The following is a 21337-nucleotide window of genomic DNA, read 5'->3' as shown; positions in this document are numbered from 1 at the left end:
ATACACAGCAAAATCAGCAGTGTTAATTCAACTCCTATAGAGTCAAATACAACACTTTCAAAGTGTTTATATAGGTCCAACCTGTAGGGTGTTAAAACTACACTTTTGAAAGTGTTAAAGAATTAACACTCTTACAGAGTTCCAGCAACTCTCTCTATAGTTGAAATTTAACACCGGACAACACTGGCCAGTGTTAAATTTAAGCAACACTATTGTGCAGTGTCAAAAGTTAACACCACAAGTGTCATTTTTATAACACTAAATAGAGTTAAAGTCATATTAACACTATTGAGGATGTAAAATGTAACTCAATATTTAACTCTTTATAGAGTTGATTCATATTTTAAAAACACTGTAGGGAGTCGATTTATAATCCCTAATCCCATTTACACACTCTCAGTGTGATATTATTCCTTTAAAAACTATAACTATATACAAGAAAGAAAGAAAGACTCAGCAATTCAAAGACGTTTGCAGTTAACATGAAACTGTATTTGTGTAAGCACACCACATAACACAGCATTGGCTTTACATCTTTTCCTAACAGTCATCAAAAGCAAAGTTCACACAATATGGCAATGTGGCACTATGTATGTTTTTTCATCCATCTCATTAGAAAACTGTTTGTCATAGGGTCTGTAATAGATTAAATCCTCCAAAGAAATTACAGAAAATGAATCAGTTCTCTCCTCGACACAGTATGCATTAAAGTGGTCATCAAAATAAAGTGTGTCAACTTTGCAAGTCAAAAACAAAGCTTGATCTTCATTTATAATGATATTGACGATCTTTCCAAAAACAGGAATTTCTGTATCCGTTCTAATCAAAACAAACATTCCAATTTGATACTCAGTTCCATAGTTCTTCACCCAGTTAGTAGTTGACATGTCACAGTATGCATTTACATTAAACACTGCACTTAAAGTCTCACCACCCTCCAAGCTGTCAATCATTTCCTCCTGCACTGGACCAAACTCAAACCTCTGAAAATGGAAATTCTCCCAGTGATAAGCTAGTTGTCTCTGGTGTTGTCTTACCAAGGTTTTTGTGATATTTTTGAAATTCTTAACTGATCTTTTGAAAAAATTATGTTTGGCCTCAAATCTCATGCACCATACGTGGAGGAGTGGACCTATTTTTCGAATACACCTTGGATAATGTATCATAAAGTGATGCTTTGGAATAAGTCTTCTCTCAGGAAACAAAGATCTGAACAGCTTGTGGTGATCATTAATTAAATGCTTCAAATAATATGTCATACCATTTGTAATCATCGGTGAAAAGACTATATTCACAATCTGAATCAAGAGGACAAGCAAATTCCAATAACTGTTGTTTCTTTCAACTACATCACCAAAAATAATGGGAGCATTTCGCAAAAGACACCATGACTGAATTGCATTCAATCCAAGATCTTTGCTACTCTCATCCATTTTCAACCCACTTGGCCTGTTTCGTCTCTCAATATAACCATAGTTGAAACTTTGGATCCTCTGTGACAGTGTTTCCAGAGATAGGTACTTCTTATTGACAAGGTACTGAAAGACAAGTTTCAGTTCGTATTGCACTACACCTTCAAGCAAATCGTGCATGATGTCAACCGCGTAGTTATCAGAGGTGTGGAAAAAGCGTAACGTGTTGAGCAAGCATGTCTTCTTGACACCAAATGTTGTAACCAAGATAGGATTTTCCTGCAGTGCTGCACAATGATCTGTATGGATCTCCTTTGTACGAAAAACCATGCTGGGGTCATCTTCTGTGAAGACAGACTGTAAATCTTCCTTAGTAGTTAAACAAAATCTACAACAATATGTTGCGCTGAAAGACTCAACAAAACCAAACAGCCCGTGTAAACCTAGATTATCACCTGTTACTTGAACAACAGATCCTAGCAATGGCGAGTCAGAGAAAGGCACCTCTATTCCTTCAGTTTCGAGGATTTTAACATCATCAATGAGAGGCTTTAGTATTGCATCAAATCCATATTTTTTCAGGTCTTGTGAATGAAATAGTGCCACAACATGAATATTCATCAATACGGAATTACATTTTGGGGGGAGGTTTCTCAATATAAAGTAAATACAACCAAGTTTGTGTATACCCTTCTTTGAGCCTAAGGGATTTGCTGTCTCAAAATCGTCATAATAAAGTTGAATCTGTAGAGCATGTTTTTGCCGGGAAAACAAATCATTACTTTTAAAGTATGAACCATCACATATATCTTTATAAGTACCTTCTTCATGTTGTTTTGCCTGCAGAAAAATGTCACAAAGTTCACTGTTCTTAAACATAGACTTCAGGGTTCCCAATAAAGGTACATACACAAATTTATCCGTTACAGGTATCTGATTGTAAACTCCTGTCGTTCGATCTCTGCGTACATCAAATCTGACCCCAAGAACGTATTCAACAGGTTCAACAATTTCCCACTCTTCCTCAAAGAACCTCTGTCGTTTGGCTCCTGTATTAAAGAATGTAAAGGGATTTTCTAGTTGATCAAAACTGTTTTCCATCTTTTTTCCTAAATCCGTGCCGTGAATCTCTGAAGTGCAATTGAGAACAGAATCTCTTGCTTGTCTATGAATATCATTTACAAGCTCTTCCATGGACCCTACCATTGCTTGGACAGTGCTCTCAGCAACACCTGATGCTTGTAACTGTGCTACAACAGAACCACACATGTTTAACACATGCTGCTTGTCAACAGTAACCTGGGTGGTTACTGGAGTGTCAGTACAGACTGCCTGAGAACTTGATGGCTCATCCCTTTCTCTTTGAGTGTCCACATTGTCCATAGTATTTGTTGAACCAGTGTCCCTGTGCAAACGGAGGAGGTGTTTCTTTAACCCTGAATAAGTGCAAAATGATAAGGAACATTCCGGCTCACCACATTTCAAACGTAATGTCTTTCCCGGATACAAACCATGGTGAAATTTCAAATGCTGACATAGCAATGCAGAACTTTTGTGGTGTCCCTTACAAATAAAACAAATGAGCATTTTTAAATCAAACGACGTGTGTCACTTCAAATGTCAGTGTGCAGGAACCTTGCTCTGAGCTCTTTGACTCTGGGACATTCCTTGGCACTTCCCACGTCTATGTTGAACACCGTGGTTTGGATGAACGTGTAGAAGCTGTTGAGGGATTCATGGTAGTTAACACTGAAGATGAAGTGTGCTTTGAAGAGTTCATCGAAGGCGGCCAGGGATGTCTGGGCCTTGCAAGGGATGGCCTTGTGGTCAACGATGACATAGAACCGTTGAATGTTGTTCTTCTGTTCACCAACGCACAGCAGGAAGGGCTGTCCTGGTTCCAAACGTGCAAGGAAGGTCTCAACACTGGTTCCAATCTGCAAAAACGTAGAGATATAGAGCACTATGAGCATTCAAATAAAAGTGGTGTCAGTGTTATAACAATTGCATTAAAAAATAATAATAATAATGCCTACCCTCAGATATCTCACAACATGATTGACAGCTTGATATGAGCTAATTTTAGCATTCTTCTTGTGCCCTTTTGAGGTTGGGGGAAGTAGGTGAACCAACAGCAGAATGCTTGACAGGTCACTGTCCCAACCTTGGGGCAAAGTAGATGAAAATATAACATTGTCATAATCATTTACAACTGAAAATACACTTAAATCATGATTATGCAACAGATTTGATTTAAAGGTCTCAGAAGCTTTTACGTAAACAAAATATTTTAAAGAGGAAACACTCACCCAACTCATTTGAATTTTGTTGTGCAGACAAGAGGTCTTCAACATGCTCATTAGAATTCTGGTTCTTGCAGTCTGCCAAGATCCTTGGTTGGAAGAAAGTGGGCCATTTTGCCAAAAATCGCCCAGAAGCCTCCTCTCCAAACATCATAGTGAAGTCTTGATCAATCTACAGAAGAAACACTTTGAGTCCTTGCAACCCCTCCCAGACATAATACCATCCACTAGAGAACTTCCAATATTTGAAAGCTTGTGCAACTGAACCTGTATGTCTACAGTAATTGTTTACAAATAAGTTATTCAAAATTAGGCATGTCTTTCTTACCAAGCCAGGAGTATCGAGGAAACGCGGGAACACATCCAGGACTGTTGAGGAGCCTTGCTGGTCTCGAACCAGTGCTTGCCGGTACTGAAATGTTGCCTTCATCTTCTCTTTGACAACTGATCCATCAGCTGAATGCTTCATTAAGGATATTGCCTCACAGCATTCCTCACCAATCAGTTGCTTGCAAGTCAGGAGAAAATCCCTCTTGCTCTTTGGACCATCTTGATAGGTAGCGCTGGTGGAGCATCTCCGGGACTGAACAGCAGTGCTGCGCTGCACTGTCTTTATCCTCCAGGCCAAGTAGCCAGATCCACTCTCTGCGTCATAGTAGTGCTCCTAAAAAATGGAGAAAAAAAAAGCTAAACTGAGAACACAGAGGCCACAGCACTACAGGGCAATTGTACAACAAACACACATATACATTCCATAAATTCTAATATAGGCCACACATTTATAAACTTAACTTACATATCCATTTTTTGAGTATGGATCTCTGAGACAGGGAAACAGAGTGATGATGCCAAGAGCATATTTTGTTCGCACATAGGTTGGCGGGATCCTCCTTTAAAAAATAGAAAATATTATTTTCCCAAGCTTTAAAAGTATGCCTTATTGCTTTAGGAGAACAGTAATCAATTGCTTTTAGCAATTTAGCAACTGTTTTCAAAATGGACATTAATAACAGTATTTGTGAAAACATGATTGGCACCAAAGGGAACATTCAGTCCTTACCCATGAACTTCCATCATGTCAGCCACCAGTAGGTTTACCATCTGTTTAGTCGTGCACCATCCATCAATGTCTTGCTTTTGTCATACTCGGTGCAAGATTTTCTCCCCCTGGCTTGGACTGTAGAACATCTCTGACCATCTAAAAGATATAGAAGAATCACAAAAGGAAGTCATCATGTTAGGCTTTCCTGCAACAAAATCATAGATCATCTGCAGAATATATTTGTGTTTGAGGATTAATAACACGTTTGATTCATTACAAAAATGTAGGTCTGTGTACCTCTCTGGCTGATTCACGATCACTGTGGCTTCTTTTTGCTCCACTGTCTCTCTCAGGAATTATTGTTGCATCTGATGAAACTGACACCGCTGAGGTTGAAGCATCTGACACAGATGAGGTGTCTGACATGTGTGACTCAAATGAAGTGTACGATAGATCTTGAAGCACAACTGTAAGACAGATAAATGAAATTCATACTGTATATGAATATACATAAGCAGTCAAATAAAATAATTACTGTTCAGGAGCTCAAGGCCCCCTTACAACCTATTTTGGGTAATCTTCACTGAGAAGAGAATATACACATACTTTCAGCCCTCCAAAAGGTGTTACAGGATTGCCTCCCAACTACAAAAGGTCTTAATAAACCTTGTTAGCATTACAGTACTTCTGGTGGTGGATCCACAAGTCTTACCTGTAGACTGTTCTGTGGACACCATGATTGTAAAGTTCCCTGCTTGTAAAGCTCATCAAACACGTCCGCATCCACCTCTGTCCCTGATTCATCTGTCAAGTGCAGCTCAGTCTGTAGTGGTAGACCTAACTTTTCTAAGACTGAGAGAAATATTAATCAAAGAAAAATTAAGAAAAACACTTTTACATAGAACAAAAACAGACACATACAGATAAATATTTCCCCATTTAAAAAGGACAAAGTATTTTAAATAATACTAACCAGATATATAATGGTGAAGGGGACCAAAAGTAATAAAAATAAACAAAATAATAATTTGCAAGTAATCTTAGCCACTAAAGTTTCCCAGGTGCCACAATTGCTTGTGTGACACAATTAAAATTGACCAACATGGTAAGTGAAACTTAATTAGTTATGATCAGCATACTCAAACAATCAGGGCTATGTAAAAGAGTAATCCAAACCTTTCTGAAGAAATGTATTGAAGTCGTCATAGCCTTCTTCAGTCTCAGCCACTTTAACATACTTCTGACTTTCACCATATCTCACCTTGACCAACATGATGTCCTATGAAGAGGAACAGAACATATTTATAAAACTTTATAACAGGTCTGGTGCTAGAAAAATTATCATTATGGCACTTAGTGTGATTTACATTTTAGCATTACAGTCTTTCAGTTAATTCAACTTTTGAAAATGAGTGCTGCCATCCCACAAACTAGCAATGTGTATTATTTCCATACAGTAAAATTAGCGCCTTAAAATACACATTTACTTACCTAAATACAGCAAGCAGCTATGAACACCCAGCTAACAACAGAAGTGCAGCTACAAAGCTGCCACAATAGACAAGTCTGATACAAGGACCTGTAACTAACTGACTATAGCAGTGTACAAGCACCTGCGGTTAACGATAGCAGCTAACAATACCAACACGTGCAGCTCATTATACTAGCGCATGCGGCTAATGCTAGCGGCTAACGCTAGCAGCTAACAAACCAACATGTGCTGCTAAGGATACAAGCACTTACAGAAAACTATAAAAGCGGCTAATGTAGACACAGTGCATTAAATGAGTTGAGGGAGCTGGTTAAGTGACAGCTTACCTGCTGGTTAGTTAGCAGCAGTTAGTTAGGTTACCCAAACAGCACACCTGCTGGTAGTTAGCAACAGTTGTATAGTACCAGCTAGATAATTTAGCATTTAGCGACCTTCAGAAATAAATACAAGCACTAGGCTCCTGGGTCGAAAATTAAATAAAATTGACATGTTACTTACGCATAACGCTAATCCTCCAAGTTAGAAAGTGATGATCTCGCTGGTTTCCCTCGATTAAGGCAACCGTCACAGTCAGTGCCACACCCAAAAGAGCCAGAGATAGACTTAAAGAGAAGAGTAACACTGGCTATGTAGTGAAATCAACACTGTAGAGTTGATTTGAGAATCTGACATTTGACTCCCTCTTTCAACACCAACTCGATTTGAGGAATAACTACCTTGTAGTTGAATTACACCTAATGAGAGTTGAAATGACTCAATATTTAAACTCCCAAGTCTAACACTGAAAATATAACACTTTTGATTTTGCTGTGTAGCACTTTGGCCCAATACAAATTTTCAAATTGGATTTGATTAATGTACACGGATCATGCATGTGCCAATACAATGCCAGAGAAGCTGGTGAAGATTAAGAAAAGGGATTTATTTTCGAGGATAAATGATGAGGTGGAATTTACAGTGCTAGCAACGTTTTGTATTCACTGTCAAGTAAATTGACTGACACGACCCAGTCAGAAGATATTACACATATTAGTGTGGACGTGACCTTACTCCCATATAAGTGAGGGCTAAACACAGTGTCTTTCTTCTCACCCGATGTCTTCAGCTCGGCGCTGCAGGATTGTCAGGGGCTGGGCTGTTGTCGGACAGTGAGCACTGGTACACCTGGCTGAGGACAGAGGCAGCCATCACAACATAAACTACATCGGTCTGCCCTCATTGTTACTGCAGTAAGTTGAAGTTCTTTCTAATTGCTTTAATTATGGAACTCAACACAGGGGATCTGTCCTCACAACCATCATATCTGTGCCTGATATCACTTCAGCTAAAAACAATGTGCTTTGCACCTCATTACAAGATCATAATCATCACTGTGTACTCCATGGAAAGATAGTTAGTGCCATATTTCCTTTACTGCCTCACCTTGTGGATCAAATTAACTACAGAGGGTTTTCAAACTTAAAAGTCTGATATTACCAGCTGATTTATACATTTTAATTTTCAAATCTATTATGTGGAGTTTGTAAATGTGTATAAGGCTTTAAGTGTTTTTTTTCTGACTGTTTTCTTTCTCTGTGGTGTACACTTGTAAAATAGATGCTTGGGTAAATCACTGAATGAAATAAATATGATATCATATTGTTAACATTCGTCTAATAAGCATTTGATCTGTTTGTAACACTTAGTGAAGGAACTTTGTTGTACCTTAAATATCCCAGCCTTCTGCCAAGCAATCTTCTCCATTGTGTCTCCAAGCAGACTACAGTGATCAAAACCAAGAGATGTGATCCCACACACCCATGGCTTCCTATGGACCAATCACAATGATCAACTACTGCAGCATGAATAGAAAACATTTAGTTTTATTTTATTAAGCAAGACAGATTATACATCTAAAATATATATAAAACCATTCCTTTATCCAAAACATTACCTAATTATATTTGTGCAGTCATACTGCCCTCCAATCCCCACTTCAATGACTGCTAAATCCACCTGTGCTCAGAGAAAAGCCACAAAGAACAGTGTCAGGCTTTTTGAGGGTGTGTGTGTGTGTGTGTGTGTGTGTGTGTGTGTGTGTGTGTGTGTGTGTGTGTGTGTGTGTGTGTGTGTGTGTGTGTGTGTGTGTGTGTGTGTGTGTGTGTGTGTGTGTGTTGGGGTACAGGGGTATGTAATGGTTCACTGCGGTGGGCTGCTGTGTGCAGCTTTACCCTCTCCTGCAGGAAGACGTGAAAGGCCAGAAGCGTCAGGAACTGGAAATAGAAGGGCATGGTGCCTCCATGGGCATCCTGTGGATTCATGGAGGTTTGTTGGAGCAGCTCAGTTGGTTTTTACATGAGACACATCTAAACACATGACACACAGCAGCAGCCTGACATATCACATCTGCTCAACCCTAACCCTAACCTTGTCATGTCTATAGTCGGATGCACAGATAGCTTTGTATTATGTCATTTGTGACTTTTTTGTGGTCATGTTGGTTGGGTTAGACTGCTTGACTTTTCACAATGCACACACAGTATCTGTAATAATGGAATACAAGCACAACTTGTGTGTCAAGAGCAGGGGGACTGCAGCTACGTTGGGCTCGGTTGGGCTAAGGCATGTCAAAAAGAATCCCTGTTAGTTTTCTCTTGAAGTCTAATAGAGACAGGGGTGAAAACAATACACTACTTCCAGCTAAGCCAGCACACAGGATAACACATATTTGCTTCCCACTTTTGGAGACAGCTTGTAATCAGTAATGTATTTATATAGAGCTTGTCTAGTCTTGATGACCACTCAAAGCGCTTTACAGTACAGTTTATTGGCATTCACACATTCACACACACAATCATACAGTGCTCTATGGGACGAACATTTTTTTCTATGAGGGCCATTTGGGGTTCAGTATCTTGCCCAAGGACACTTTGGCCTGCTGATGGGGAAGACTGGGATCAAACCACCGACCTTCTGGTTGGAGGACGACCGCTCTACCCAGTTAAGTAAATAACTGGTAATTCAAGCGTTAGCTAAGTAAATCCACAATTGCTTTAAACAACCAATAAAATATAATCTGCACTTACAGCACAAATATTTTTACCTGACCTACCACGTTTCCACAGGACATATAATGACATGTACAATGGATGGCGACATTCTCATAGATAACATGCAGTTGATGTAAATCAAGATTATAGGATTAATGAGTACAGGCTTCTGTATTAATGGTGATGAGTAGTACTCAACATAGTTACCTGGCTGCCAATTATGAAGATAAATACAAATACATAAGTGTAAAATATGTGATTTTTGATAATTTATGTTATTGTATTTATAACTTGTCAGTAAAATATTTTCAGACCTGCTTTGATGTTAACCCTCCATTGATTTTACATGTCATTCACAAGTCCTCAGGCAAGCAAGCGAAGTTTAAAGTTGAAGTTGGTCTGATGGTATCAGAGTGTGTGTACTAGGGTACTGAACAATAATGTCAAAGCTGAGTGAAGTGGTGGTGGTGGTTGTAAAAAACCTAAGTCTGGACTGATGCTCATAGTAATTTATTTCCTATTAAAACCAGAGAACACCATAAACAAATCCATGTATCCACTTTCATAAAAGTCATATGGACTAAAATCATGAAAGGTTCCTACCTTTGTGTCATCCAGTCGCTCATAAGCCTCCCAAAAGTACTTGGTAAAAGATGCATGCTGATTGGCCATCCATTGATGCGTATTCTCTCTCTGACATGAACCAAGTGTGGAGAGAGCTAAAGGCAGAAAGACTGTGGTTACAATCCTTGAATTCATCCACTGGATTTTAAAAAGCTTTCCCATGGACTTTTGAAAGTAGTGAGGGGTGTTACACACCAAAAGGACACATATGAAAGTTATACTGTATGTTAACTTATGATGTAAAAATGTGGTCGTTATTGTCATTGGACTGTACAGCATTGAGACTAATATGTGATAGGTATGAACAAACAGTAAAAAGGTTCTGCTCTTACTTGGCTTACAACCATGATTCTGACCTATAGAGCTCATTCCTCCCTCCATGGTGATTATTTTAACAAGATAAATATGCATGTCACCATACCCAAAGCAAACTACAGATAAACTCCTGCTATCTCCCAGACAGGCAGACATGAAACAGCAAAATCTGTTAACCATTAATTAGTCGGAGAGCAAACCAGCCAAAGTCCAGACTCGAACACCACTGATGATAATATAATATTGTAATACGTTTTCGTATTTAATATGGTTTTGTTATAACTGAGTATTTCCCTAATGTGCACTACTTATAATAGATTTTTGTGAGTATCACCATTATCATTCTTGGCATTTTGCGAAATTATTCTCTAAAATATTTCATTGGTAAATAATAATTATCATTAATTAATTAGAAAAAGATCAAAATAATGTATAAAATACCTGTAAAATCCTGTGCGAAAGCCACAATTCCTGATTATTCTTTCAGTAAAAGCACACGTTGATCCCTGAAAAAAGAAATGTAGCTTTTTATAGTTGGTTTTGTTGTTTCACTGTTAAATTAGAAGATGGTTTTGCTGTCTGATACCTTTCCTTTAGTCCCAGTGACATGGATGATGTTGAGTTTGTCCAGTTCACCCACCTGAAAAAATCACAGGTCCAGATATAGTGGTAAACACAGATCCTGAGTGTTCTGACTATATGACGTCTGTTATTTACATGTGTTGGAATGCATCACCTGAGTTGTTTTTATTCTTTATTATTGCTGTTCTACATGAATGCAGGACTACAACTGACTACACTGTTGTACTATATAGATTTTTTTACTTTACTTTACATTACATTTCACTACAGCAGCCTCAATGCTATCAATGAGGTTATCCTCAACAGGTAAGACTCCACTTTAGAAACTATAATGATAATAAATCAGACTGGATGTGACCAGGTCAGTTGTTGAGGCTCTTCTTCACAATTAGTTTGAATCAAAAACTCAGAGATACTTGGATAATGATGGAATGAATGCTGGCGTAATGTTTGTGCGTACAGTAATGCCAGTGCGATGGAGGAATCCCTGCATGGCCTGGAGCTGCAGGCCTGGATTCTTCATACGTCCATTATTCTGCAGGCTGTTCAGGACACACACAGCTCTCTGAGAACACACAGACACACACACACACAAACACACACATTGACACTTATAGGAACAACAATTCAACCAATATCAAACCATGTTAAACAAAAAAACATTTTACTCACATCTTACATGTTATGGTGCATATAAAGGAAGCTTGAATTTAATAAAATGTTTAATGATACTCACCTGAAAAGTTTTGGTCCTGTTCACAACCACAGTTTGACTCACCATGGTAGTAAAGCCTCCTATCAGTAAATAAACAGTCTATAACTACGACATGAAAAGTACAGCAATATAAAAAAAGCCGGAATAAAGGCAATATAATCAGCATAATGTAGAACACAGCCGGTTATAGACTCTCTTGGACTGAGCATGTGAAACCTCCAACTGGTGTGATCATGTTCCTGCTGTTTTTGTTTTGTTTTTTCAACAAGAGGCCACTGTTTGCACAAGGCAACCGTTCCTCCTAGTTAATAGCCTCATAAAAGCATGCTGGCAGAGGAAAGATATACAGAGAGACAGGTGGCCATCAGAGTCAAAACATTGGTTTTAACTAACTAATATTCTATATTCTACTCTAATACTATATATTTAGGTATTATTTTCATTAAAAATGCTCTATCAGAACGACTGACGGGATTACATTGCTTTCAATAAAGTCAAGTTTTCAAAGTTCCTGCCTCATAATCCATCATGAACTCTCTGCTGGTCTTGGATCAGATTTGTTGTTAGTAAATGAGCTTAATCTGATGGGCACATGTAATTTTTAAGTCCCAGTGTCAGATGATTGGTATATTTTAGCTGACTAAGAGAAAATGTATGGATTTTTGGACAGTGGTCGCCCACCTGAGCTGAGTTTCATGTCACATGCAGTTTTAAGGTCAGTCAGCGCCACTGTTACTGTGTGTTTAATTAAGGCATTTTAAGAACTGTTAACGTTAAAAACAACAACCACAGTGATAACCAACATGACAACATTATTTCTATGCCAGCATTTTGCTTGTAAGTTTAACCTGCCTTCTCTGTCACAGCTTCATGTCTCTCAGCTACACTTTTGTCTTCAATATCTTGCCCAATGACACTTTGGAATTCAGACTGTAGGAGCGCAGTGTATGACCCACTCTACCTTCTCAGCCACAGCCCCCTCATGTAGCATCATCACTGCTACTAGCTACGTTTCTCACTGGAATATTTTAGCTTCCAAGGTTGTCCATCAAAGGTTGTGTGTGGGATTTTTTTTAAGGTGAGCAATGGGAGTGTGGCCTAAAAATGTACCTTCAAACATCAATTTCACAAGTTTGTGCTGCGTTGTCAGCTGTATGACAGATAAACGGATTTAACTCTAAAAAGGCAAGTCAAGAATTTAGAGAACAGTGTGAAGTCTACGTTGATTACAACAGTTGACTACAATTATGTGACCTAAGTGCTTGTGGAGACAGCTTTCACCTGGGTTACATGCAGGGTATGATGGATGTGCATGGAGTTGGGAAAGGTAAGTTTCACTACATTAGAATTAATGACTTTTTCAATACAAAATGGGCCGATAAACTTATAGGAAACAATTTTCTGGAATCAGTTTTTCAGTAAAATATTTTTGGTAGATAACCTGACATCCTGACCTAGATTCCGGACTGGAGTTCTGTGACGCTTGTTAGCTTTAATGGTCTTATAGGGGCAGGTCTGGTCCCCTTCCATACTGGAACTGCAGTGTCATCTTCCCGGGCTAGAAGAGGGGTGGTTACTCCAGAGATACCTGGAGAAGAAAATACCTGTAGCAGAGCAAACTAAGGATTCATGTGAATATTCAGTTTAGACAATTTGCAAGCTTCAAATCTGGAGTACTGGCAACACAGCAGAGAGAAGATTCAATGTCCTGATTAGTTCTCTCTGATTGTCAATTAGACAGAGGATGAAAACCAGAGAATAACCCTGAACTTTCTGAAAACTTCTTTCAACCAAGAGATCTGAATTAGGGAACCCTATCAGAAACTATTAGGGAATTCCCAATTCAATGAGGGTAGACTAGATAAATGAGCAAAATAATTGTGTCTTTAGCTTAGTGGAGTTTGGGCAGAGCTGGGTTTAGGGTTACTCATGAGCTTATGAGAATCAGTTGACTGTTACTGTGATACTGCAATGTTGAATGATGGATTGTTGTATGTGAGATCCCATTGTGATGGATGTCTCTAGCCAAACATTTACCATCAAGGGCAGTCCCTTTGAGAGTTTAAACAATTGTTCAGGGTTAATCTCACATTTTTTAAACCAGTTCAGCTTCAAGACATGTCCTTTTGCTCCAGTGTCATGGAAAGTCTAGATAGGGAATGGACAGGGTTTCAAAACTGAGTGTTCACTACTCCCATTATTACTTATGAGGTTGGTGGACAAGTTGATGCAACGGCCGGTTCACCACAATACAGGCATTTTCCAGCTCAGTTTCTTCTTTGTCTTTCCTCTGCTGTAGGCTGAGTTTTTCCCAATTGCATTGGCTCCACCTCCTGGGAGCAAGGGGAACCTGCAACTGAATCCTGCACTGACATGGGCAATAGTGGTGGCACAGGCTGAAATTGCCAGAAAGTCGTGTCAGACTTTGACTGTAAGGTTTTCTATTTTCCCTTTCCAAGACGTCTAATGTCTAATCTAAAGGAGACCAGGGATTTCAGGTTGAACCTGAAAACTCCTCCTTAATCTGCTCATCTAGGCCCTTTGATAAAAATCCCATCTAAGAGACATTTCATGCCATTTTGCATCAGAGGAAAAAGTCCAAAAATCATAACCTCCTACTGTTCTAGATTCTTGATTTCATTTCAGAAGCCACAACTGTCGAGGAATTTTTGTTCATCCTCACACATTACTGTATGTATCACTATATATTATGTATATAATGTATATTACACATTATATCTTTACAGGAGAATAGTTCCTGTCTAATTCCACACACACTATCTTCTCTCTCTAAGCAGTACCAAGGTAAGGTTATAGATAAAGGACCAACCTACAGTGCATTGTAGCATCTACGCTTAGCGACTTTCATATCTAATTCATATGTGCCCAGACAGAGAGGCACCAACTTCAACCCTCTCAAACTGTAACTCTTTTGCATATTACACCAGTGGCAAGACGTAAGGACACAATATGATTTAGGAATGCATACTTTAGGCTTAACTATCCAATAGGATGCAAACACCTACATGTAACACAGAGAGTGACAGCAATTCTAACCTTTCATGGATGTGCTGTTGGAATGGGTGACAGCAGAGTGAGATGTACTGGGATGCTGTGGGAGACATGGGGTGACAATTGCTCATGTTACTCTGTTAGCGTTTGTATATTGTTGCACCTTCTGGTCTCCTTGATGCATCAAGTCTACATTAAAATCTTCTGCATAAGACATCAGCTGCTGCCTGAGTTCTCCTTTCACCAGCTTCCAGAAAACTTCCACAACAACTACCAGAGTAGATGGTCAAATGTAAATTGTTCCAAATTTTTTTTTTCAAATATCATATCTGGAGGCATAAATTACCATGGTAAAGCCTTTTCAAATGTAATGTTATATACCTTAATTATTCAAAGAGAATGAGAGAGGGCACTTGTTGAACACTTAATGAAACTGAAGGATAAATTCACAGCATTTATAAATGTTGCTGTTAACTCTACAGGTTTTGGGGGAGTATACATGTTCAGTCTGGTCCTTGGAGTGCAGCAGGTGAGTGAGTTTATTGACTGTTGAATTAAAGGTGTTAAGCAGGAGGAGACTGAAGTGGTGTTCATGCCAGTCAGCATGATTGCCTTTAGGAAATCAAAGGGATGGGACAAGTTTAAACACTCCAAGGTCTTACCTTGAAACCTATCTATTGATTATTATGGTAATATGATTTACACAAGCTCACTAGCTAAGGAAGATTTACTCATCTTTCCCAGTGCACATTTTACAGAAGAAAAATGTCTTGCAACAACACTGAGTGCAGAAAAGCAGGTGATCATCAGCATAACATGATACCTACGTCATGTTTGTAATGTTGCAGGGATATACATATTGGGTCTTCCTCTGTATGTGAGATAACAACTAGAAAAGATCTGTGATGGAAATAATGCAGCAAAGACAGAGTATTGTTTCTAGTGCTGTGACTATCTTGCTCTAATTAACTATAGTATGAATCACAGGAAAAATATATTTACAGTAGAGTTCACCTGTCAATGAACTGTGACCATGATACTTTGCTAATCTACAGCAACATGCCATGTATGCATAATAGAATAATAATACAATATTCTTATTTAGATCCATCATTCTTCTCTTATCCTTCAAATGTCAAATCTCAATCATTTATTTTAAACTTTACATTACATTTCATTTAGCTGACGCTTTTATCCAATGCGACTAAAAAGTGCATTCAACCATGAATGTACAAACCCAGAACAACAAGAATCAAGCAAGTACAATTTTACTACAGGAACGGGTTGTTGCAGTAATGTTGGCAGTAAGGGAGAGATGACTGTCGAGTGTCAGACCCAGGTTCCTAGTAGTCTGGTTGGGGGCTACCACGGAATTGTTAAAGGTAATAATCAGGTCATGGGTGGGAGAGTCCTTCCCTGGAAGGAAACGTAGTTCAGGCTTGTCAAGGTTGATTTTCAGGTGGTGTGTGGAGATCCACTGAGACATGTCAGACATGCAGAGATACGTGCTGCTACCTGTGTTTCAGATTGGGGAAAAGAGAGGATTAATTGGGTGTCATCAGCGTAACTGTGGTAGGAAAAGCCATGTGAGTGAATGACAGAGCCGAGAGAGTTGGTGTACAGAGACAAGAGGAGGGGACCCAGGACAGAACCTTTAGGGACCACATGGCCTGTAGTGAGAGGACAAGGTTCAGACACAGATCCTCTCCAAGTTACCCAGTAAGTGTGGGTCGGGAGCAATAGACTGGAGGATGTGAGATGGGATTGGGTCAAGGGGGCAGGTGGTTGGGCGGGCGGAGGTTACCAAGGTAAGAACTTGACTGGGAGACAGTGGGGTGAAAGAGGGAAGCGAAGGGGATGAAGATGAAGATGAAGTTGATGGAAATGTAATTACAGACTGTGTATTTGAAAATGAGGAGCGTATGTCATCTATCTTTTTTGTAAAGTAGTTGACAAAGTGGCTTGGTAGAAGGGAGGAAGGAGGAGGGGGACTAGAGGGATCAAGGGGGTTGGAAAAGATGGAGAACAGCTTTTTGGGGTTCGAAAATGAGGATTAAATTTTTGTTTGGTACAAAGAGCTTTTGGCTGTGGAAATAGAGGCAGAGAAATAGGAGAGAAGAGATTGATAAGTGAACAGGTCATCAGGGTGTTTTCGCCATTTCCTTTCTGATGCTTGCATAGTGGCTCTGTCGGCACGCACCCAGTCAGTCAACCAAAGGAGCTGGGGAGGACTTGCGGACCTGTCATGAAGTAAGAGGACAGAGACAATCAAGAGAGGAGGACAGAGTAGAAAAGAGAGTGTCTGTGGCAGAGTTAGGATGCATGAGTGAGAAAGAGTCAGTTGAAGGGAGGGCTGATAAAACAGAGGAAGCCAGAGAGGAGGGAGAGAGGGAGTGAATGTTGCGACGGACAGGTACAGAGTCTGTTGATGTGGTAGGGATGTCAGATTGTGAGAGTGGGAGAGAGTAAGAGATAAAGAAGTGGTGAGAGATATGTAGTGGGGTTACAGTGAGGTTAGATGTAGAGCAGTATCTGGTGAAAAGATAGTCAAGGTGGTTACCAGCTTTGTGAGTAGGAGAGGAAGGACTGAGTGAGAGAGCAAAGGAAGAAAGTAAAAATAGGTCAGATGTTTTCTCTGTCTGGAAGTTGAAGTCACCCAGAAGGACAAGTGCAGGGCCATCTTCTGGGCTGTTCGATAGGAGGACGTCTAATTCTTCCAAGAAATCTCCCAAAGGACCTGGTGGATGGTAGAGAACAAGAATTGTTTATTGTACTGGATAAGTAACTGTCACAGCATGAAATTCAAAAGACAGTGGGGTAAAATGTGGCCACGGGTAGAGAGAAAAACTCCATTTGGGGGTGATGAGTAAACCTGTACCACCACCCCTACCAGTGGGTCTGGGTGTGTGGGTGAAAGAGAAGATAGAGGAGAGAGCAGCAGGGGTGGATGTGTTGGCCAAGTCTCAGTGAGAGCAAGGAAGTCAAGCTATTGCTGGGTAGCAAAGCCAGAGATGAAGTTTGTCTTGCGGAGCTGACTGGCAGTTCCAGAGGCCCCCTGTGACAAGGTGATGGTTATGTGTGGAATGGGTGGGATAGATAAGAGAGGAAAGGTTACAGTAATGGTGTGAACGAGTGCGAGGCCTATAATATCTCCGAGTAGATATGCGAACAGGGACGGAAAGTAAACACATATTCATATAAAATGAAACAGAGCAGCCTTATACTCAGCCTCCCGAAAGACTCCTTTGTCTTTATCCTCCGAGTCTTCACTGACGCTGAAGCTGACACTTCAAACAATTCCTGTTTTTAAAACCAAAGTCGATGATGATTGGCTACAGCTGTGCTGACCAAGGTGCTGTGCTGATAAAAGTCAAGCACTTTAACTCTAACTGTTTCACTTTAACTCTCAAACACTGAGTGAAACAAAACCTAGCTCATATAATTCAAGGTAAGACAAATCAGTACAAACTTGCAATCTAGTTAACCTAAAACAGCAGATACAATAATATTCTAGTAGAGAAGCTTATTTAAAGAATATACTTAGCCTTAATCCAAGTACTCCACACTAAAGCTTTGCCTTTTGGAACTGGGATATATACCTAACTCAGCTGTGCTGACCTCACCCCCTGCTTATGAGTCAATCAGGGACCAGGTGGTAATGGCCCAGCATTACGTACAAACCCAGTACAAGTACAATTTCCTTCATAACGGCCAAACTACAAGTGCTACATGTAAGTGCCATATAATAAGTTTATGACTAAACTGAATTAATTTTTTTAAACAAGGTGTAGTCTGAAGAGATGTGTCAATCTCTGGTACAGATACATATATTTTTGATGTGTAGATATTAATTCATTTCCGGTAATTGCTTTCAATTCAAACATAAACAATTGTACAGTCGTGCATGTAATAAAACACACCGATTCAAATGTATAAGGGAAAATCACCTGGGAAAACACATATTTTTGACATGAACTTTTCTCACATGGTTCAGGCAATTTTGTAGTTCAAATGTTGACATTTCCACTTGTTTTATATAACATCATCACATTTAAATAAGGTTTTTGTTTAGTAGGGATGTGTGATAGATACTTGATGTCATCAGCTAGATGATTCAGCATCATTGTACAGACCACCATGTCTGTCCACTTTTTACTTGGTGAGGCTTTCGGTAATTATTAAAAAAAAAATGTAGTATGTTGTCAGTCCCATATACAGTTGATGTAGGTACAGGTGGTTCTGTTTCTTTTTAGTAAAGTTACTTTACCATCATTAGAACTGACGTTTGTATATTTGCAGTGATTAAACACAGCCTTTACTAATTCAAACCTGGTTACATTAATCATCAAGACCCAAACCAACAATGATACGATCCTACTGACAGGTAGTGTGTGTGTGACTCCATAGCCTAATGCATCTAATTCCTTAGTCTCACAGAGCGTCTGCTGGCTTACATCTTCAACAGAGGACCAAACGTGTCCCACTCTGTCACTGATAATGGTCCCCAACAAACAAAGTATTTCTTCCTGTCGGCAGATTCATCGATGTAGTTCCCGCTGAAGAAAATCTCAATTTACTGTTTTACCGCTCATTATCCTGATATGGTTTATCACATTTGTATCAGTATCAGCTTGTAAAATTGCAAAATATTCAGAGTCTGAATTCCAGGCTCCATGTAAACCCAAATTCACCAGACTCATGATCATAGTGGTTTTTGACATAAAAAAAATATGATTTTATTAAAAAAACTACTACTCTTCCTTTTAGTGTCAGAAATAGAAACAATTCTTTGGAGAAAGACATTTACCAGGTGCTCAGGGTTATGAAGTAGAAGCTGCAGGTCAATGGAAGCCTCTCAGTTTACCTCTGTGAATGTTTCTTTGCTTGTGACTGAACAGTTTAAATAGTTTAAATCAGGATCCACCACCAGGATATCTGACCGTCATCCTCCATCATTTAAAGAATATGCAAATTGTGGCAGATATCTGAAAAGAAAGAAATGGGAAAATGACAGTGACACATCCTGAAATGCTGGCATGTCAATCATATTAGAAATTGCAATTGTGGATTTCTGACATTTTAAATTATATTTTATATTTACAATACACATGTGGAATTTCAGCTGTAGATATCTGTAATCATTTTTGTTACTTGTGAAATTTTTCTATTTTTACATTACATTTCATTTAGCTGACGCTTTTATCCAAAGCAACTTACAATAAGTGAATTCAACCATGAGGGTAAAAACCCAGAACAACAAGAATCAAGCAAGTACAATTTTGCAGCATGTATCTACAGGAACGGGTTGTTGCAGTAATGTTGGCAGTAAGGGAGAGATGACTGTCGAGTGTCACACCCAGGTTCCTAGCAGTCTGGGTGGGGGCTACCACGGAATTGTTAAATATTTATCAGTTCATGGGTGGGAGAGTCATCCGCTGAGACATGTCAGTCAGACAGGCAGAGATTCGTGCTGCTACCTGTGTTTCAGATTGGGGAAAAGAGAGGATTAATTGGGTGTCATCAGCATAGCTATGGTAGGAAAAGCCATGTGAGTGAATGACAGAGCTGAGAGAGTTGGTGTACAGAGAGAGAGTAGGGGACCCAGGACAGAACCTTTAGGGACCCCAGTAGTGAGAGGACAAGGTTCAGACACAGATCCTCTCCAAGTTACCCAGTAAGTGGGGTCGTTGAGGTAGGATGAGAGCAGGGAGAGAGCAGAGCCTGAGACACCCAGGTCCTGAAGGGAGGAACAAAGGATCTGGTGGTTCACTGTGTCAGATGCAGCAGAGAGGTCTAGAAGGATGAGGACAGAGGAGAGAGAGGCTGCTCTAGCAGTGTGAAGTTGCTCAGAGACAGAAAGAAGGGCAGTTTCAGTTGAGTGCACTGCCTTGAAACCAGACTGGTGAGGATCAAGAAGGTTGTTATGGTGGCGATAGAAGGAGAGTTGATTAAAGATAGCTCGCTCGAGAGCTTTGGAAAGAAAGGGAAGAAGAGAGACAGGTCTGTAGTTGTTTACTTCAGACGGGTCGAGGGTGGGTTTCTTCAGGAGAGGGTTTACTCTTGCCTCCTTCAGAGAGTTAGGGAAACAGCCAGTTGACAGGTCGGGAGCAATAGACTGGAAGATGTTAGATGGGATGGGGACAAGGGGGCAGGTGGTTGGGCGGGCGGAGGTTACCAAGGTAAGAACTTGATTGGGAGACAGTGGGGTGAAAGAGGGAAGCGAAGGGGATGAAGATGAAAATGAAGTTGATGGAAATGTAATTACAGAAGGTGGATTTGAAAATGAGGAGCGTATGTCATCTATCTTTTTTGTAAAGTAGTTGACAAAGTGGCTTGGTAGAAGGGAGGAAGTAGGAGGGGGACTGGAGGGGTCAAAGAAGTTGGAAAAGATGGAGAACAGCTTTTTGGGGTTTGAAGTTGGGTCCATTTCTAAGACAGTACATTTTTTAAACTGTTCAGTCACAAGCAAAGAAACATTTCAAGTATGCCGGAGTTAAACTGAGAACTTCTTATAATTTTTATAATCAATAATAATTAGAATCCAATCTATGCAAATGATATTACTCTGCAAGAGGCAATAATCAAAATGAACCCTTTTACTTTGAATAAGTACATTTTGTTCATAAGGATTTGATTATCTCTAAATAGGTACGAGCTACAATTAGGTATATAACATGAAATACTGTCATACTTGACTTCAGTAAATAATCTGTGGATTTCTTCCACTACAGTGTGTAATCGTTTCTCAGTTCTCTTGAAAACAAAATGTTGAGCTGAATGAAATAGTGAACAGATAAAACTTATCTGACGT

General features: G+C 39.6%; 1 protein-coding gene and 2 long non-coding RNA genes across 4 annotated transcripts; all 3 read right to left on the bottom strand.

The window, feature by feature from the left end:
- Positions 1-470: 470 nt before the first annotated feature.
- LOC118114493 lies at positions 471-4822 on the bottom strand (the record flags this gene model as incomplete). The annotated part of the gene is made up of 6 exons (XM_047341240.1): positions 471-3349; positions 3449-3576; positions 3722-3887; positions 4044-4379; positions 4512-4605; positions 4776-4822. Coding segments are annotated over 6 exons (1095 nt in total), but the record flags the coding sequence as incomplete, so codon positions are not given.
- A 50-nt stretch (positions 4823-4872) lies between these two features.
- Positions 4873-5502, bottom strand: LOC124852454. The gene is made up of 3 exons (XR_007032970.1): positions 5470-5502; positions 5055-5224; positions 4873-4913 (listed from the first exon to the last, which is right to left on the bottom strand). It is a non-coding gene; the product is annotated as an uncharacterized LOC124852454 (long non-coding RNA).
- A 14-nt stretch (positions 5503-5516) lies between these two features.
- On the bottom strand, positions 5517-6797 carry LOC124852453. 2 transcript variants are annotated; one of them, XR_007032968.1, is made up of 3 exons: positions 6748-6797; positions 5934-6036; positions 5517-5609 (listed from the first exon to the last, which is right to left on the bottom strand). It is a non-coding gene; the product is annotated as an uncharacterized LOC124852453 (long non-coding RNA). The 2 variants fall into 2 exon arrangements; XR_007032969.1 differs by lacking the exon at positions 6748-6797 and adding an exon at positions 6249-6456.
- Positions 6798-21337: the final 14540 nt, after the last annotated feature.

The sequence above is a fragment of the Hippoglossus stenolepis genome, chromosome 9 (assembly GCF_022539355.2).
Source record: "Hippoglossus stenolepis isolate QCI-W04-F060 chromosome 9, HSTE1.2, whole genome shotgun sequence".
Lineage (NCBI taxonomy): Eukaryota > Metazoa > Chordata > Actinopteri > Pleuronectiformes > Pleuronectidae > Hippoglossus > Hippoglossus stenolepis.
This window is presented reverse-complemented; position numbering and strand designations above follow the sequence as displayed.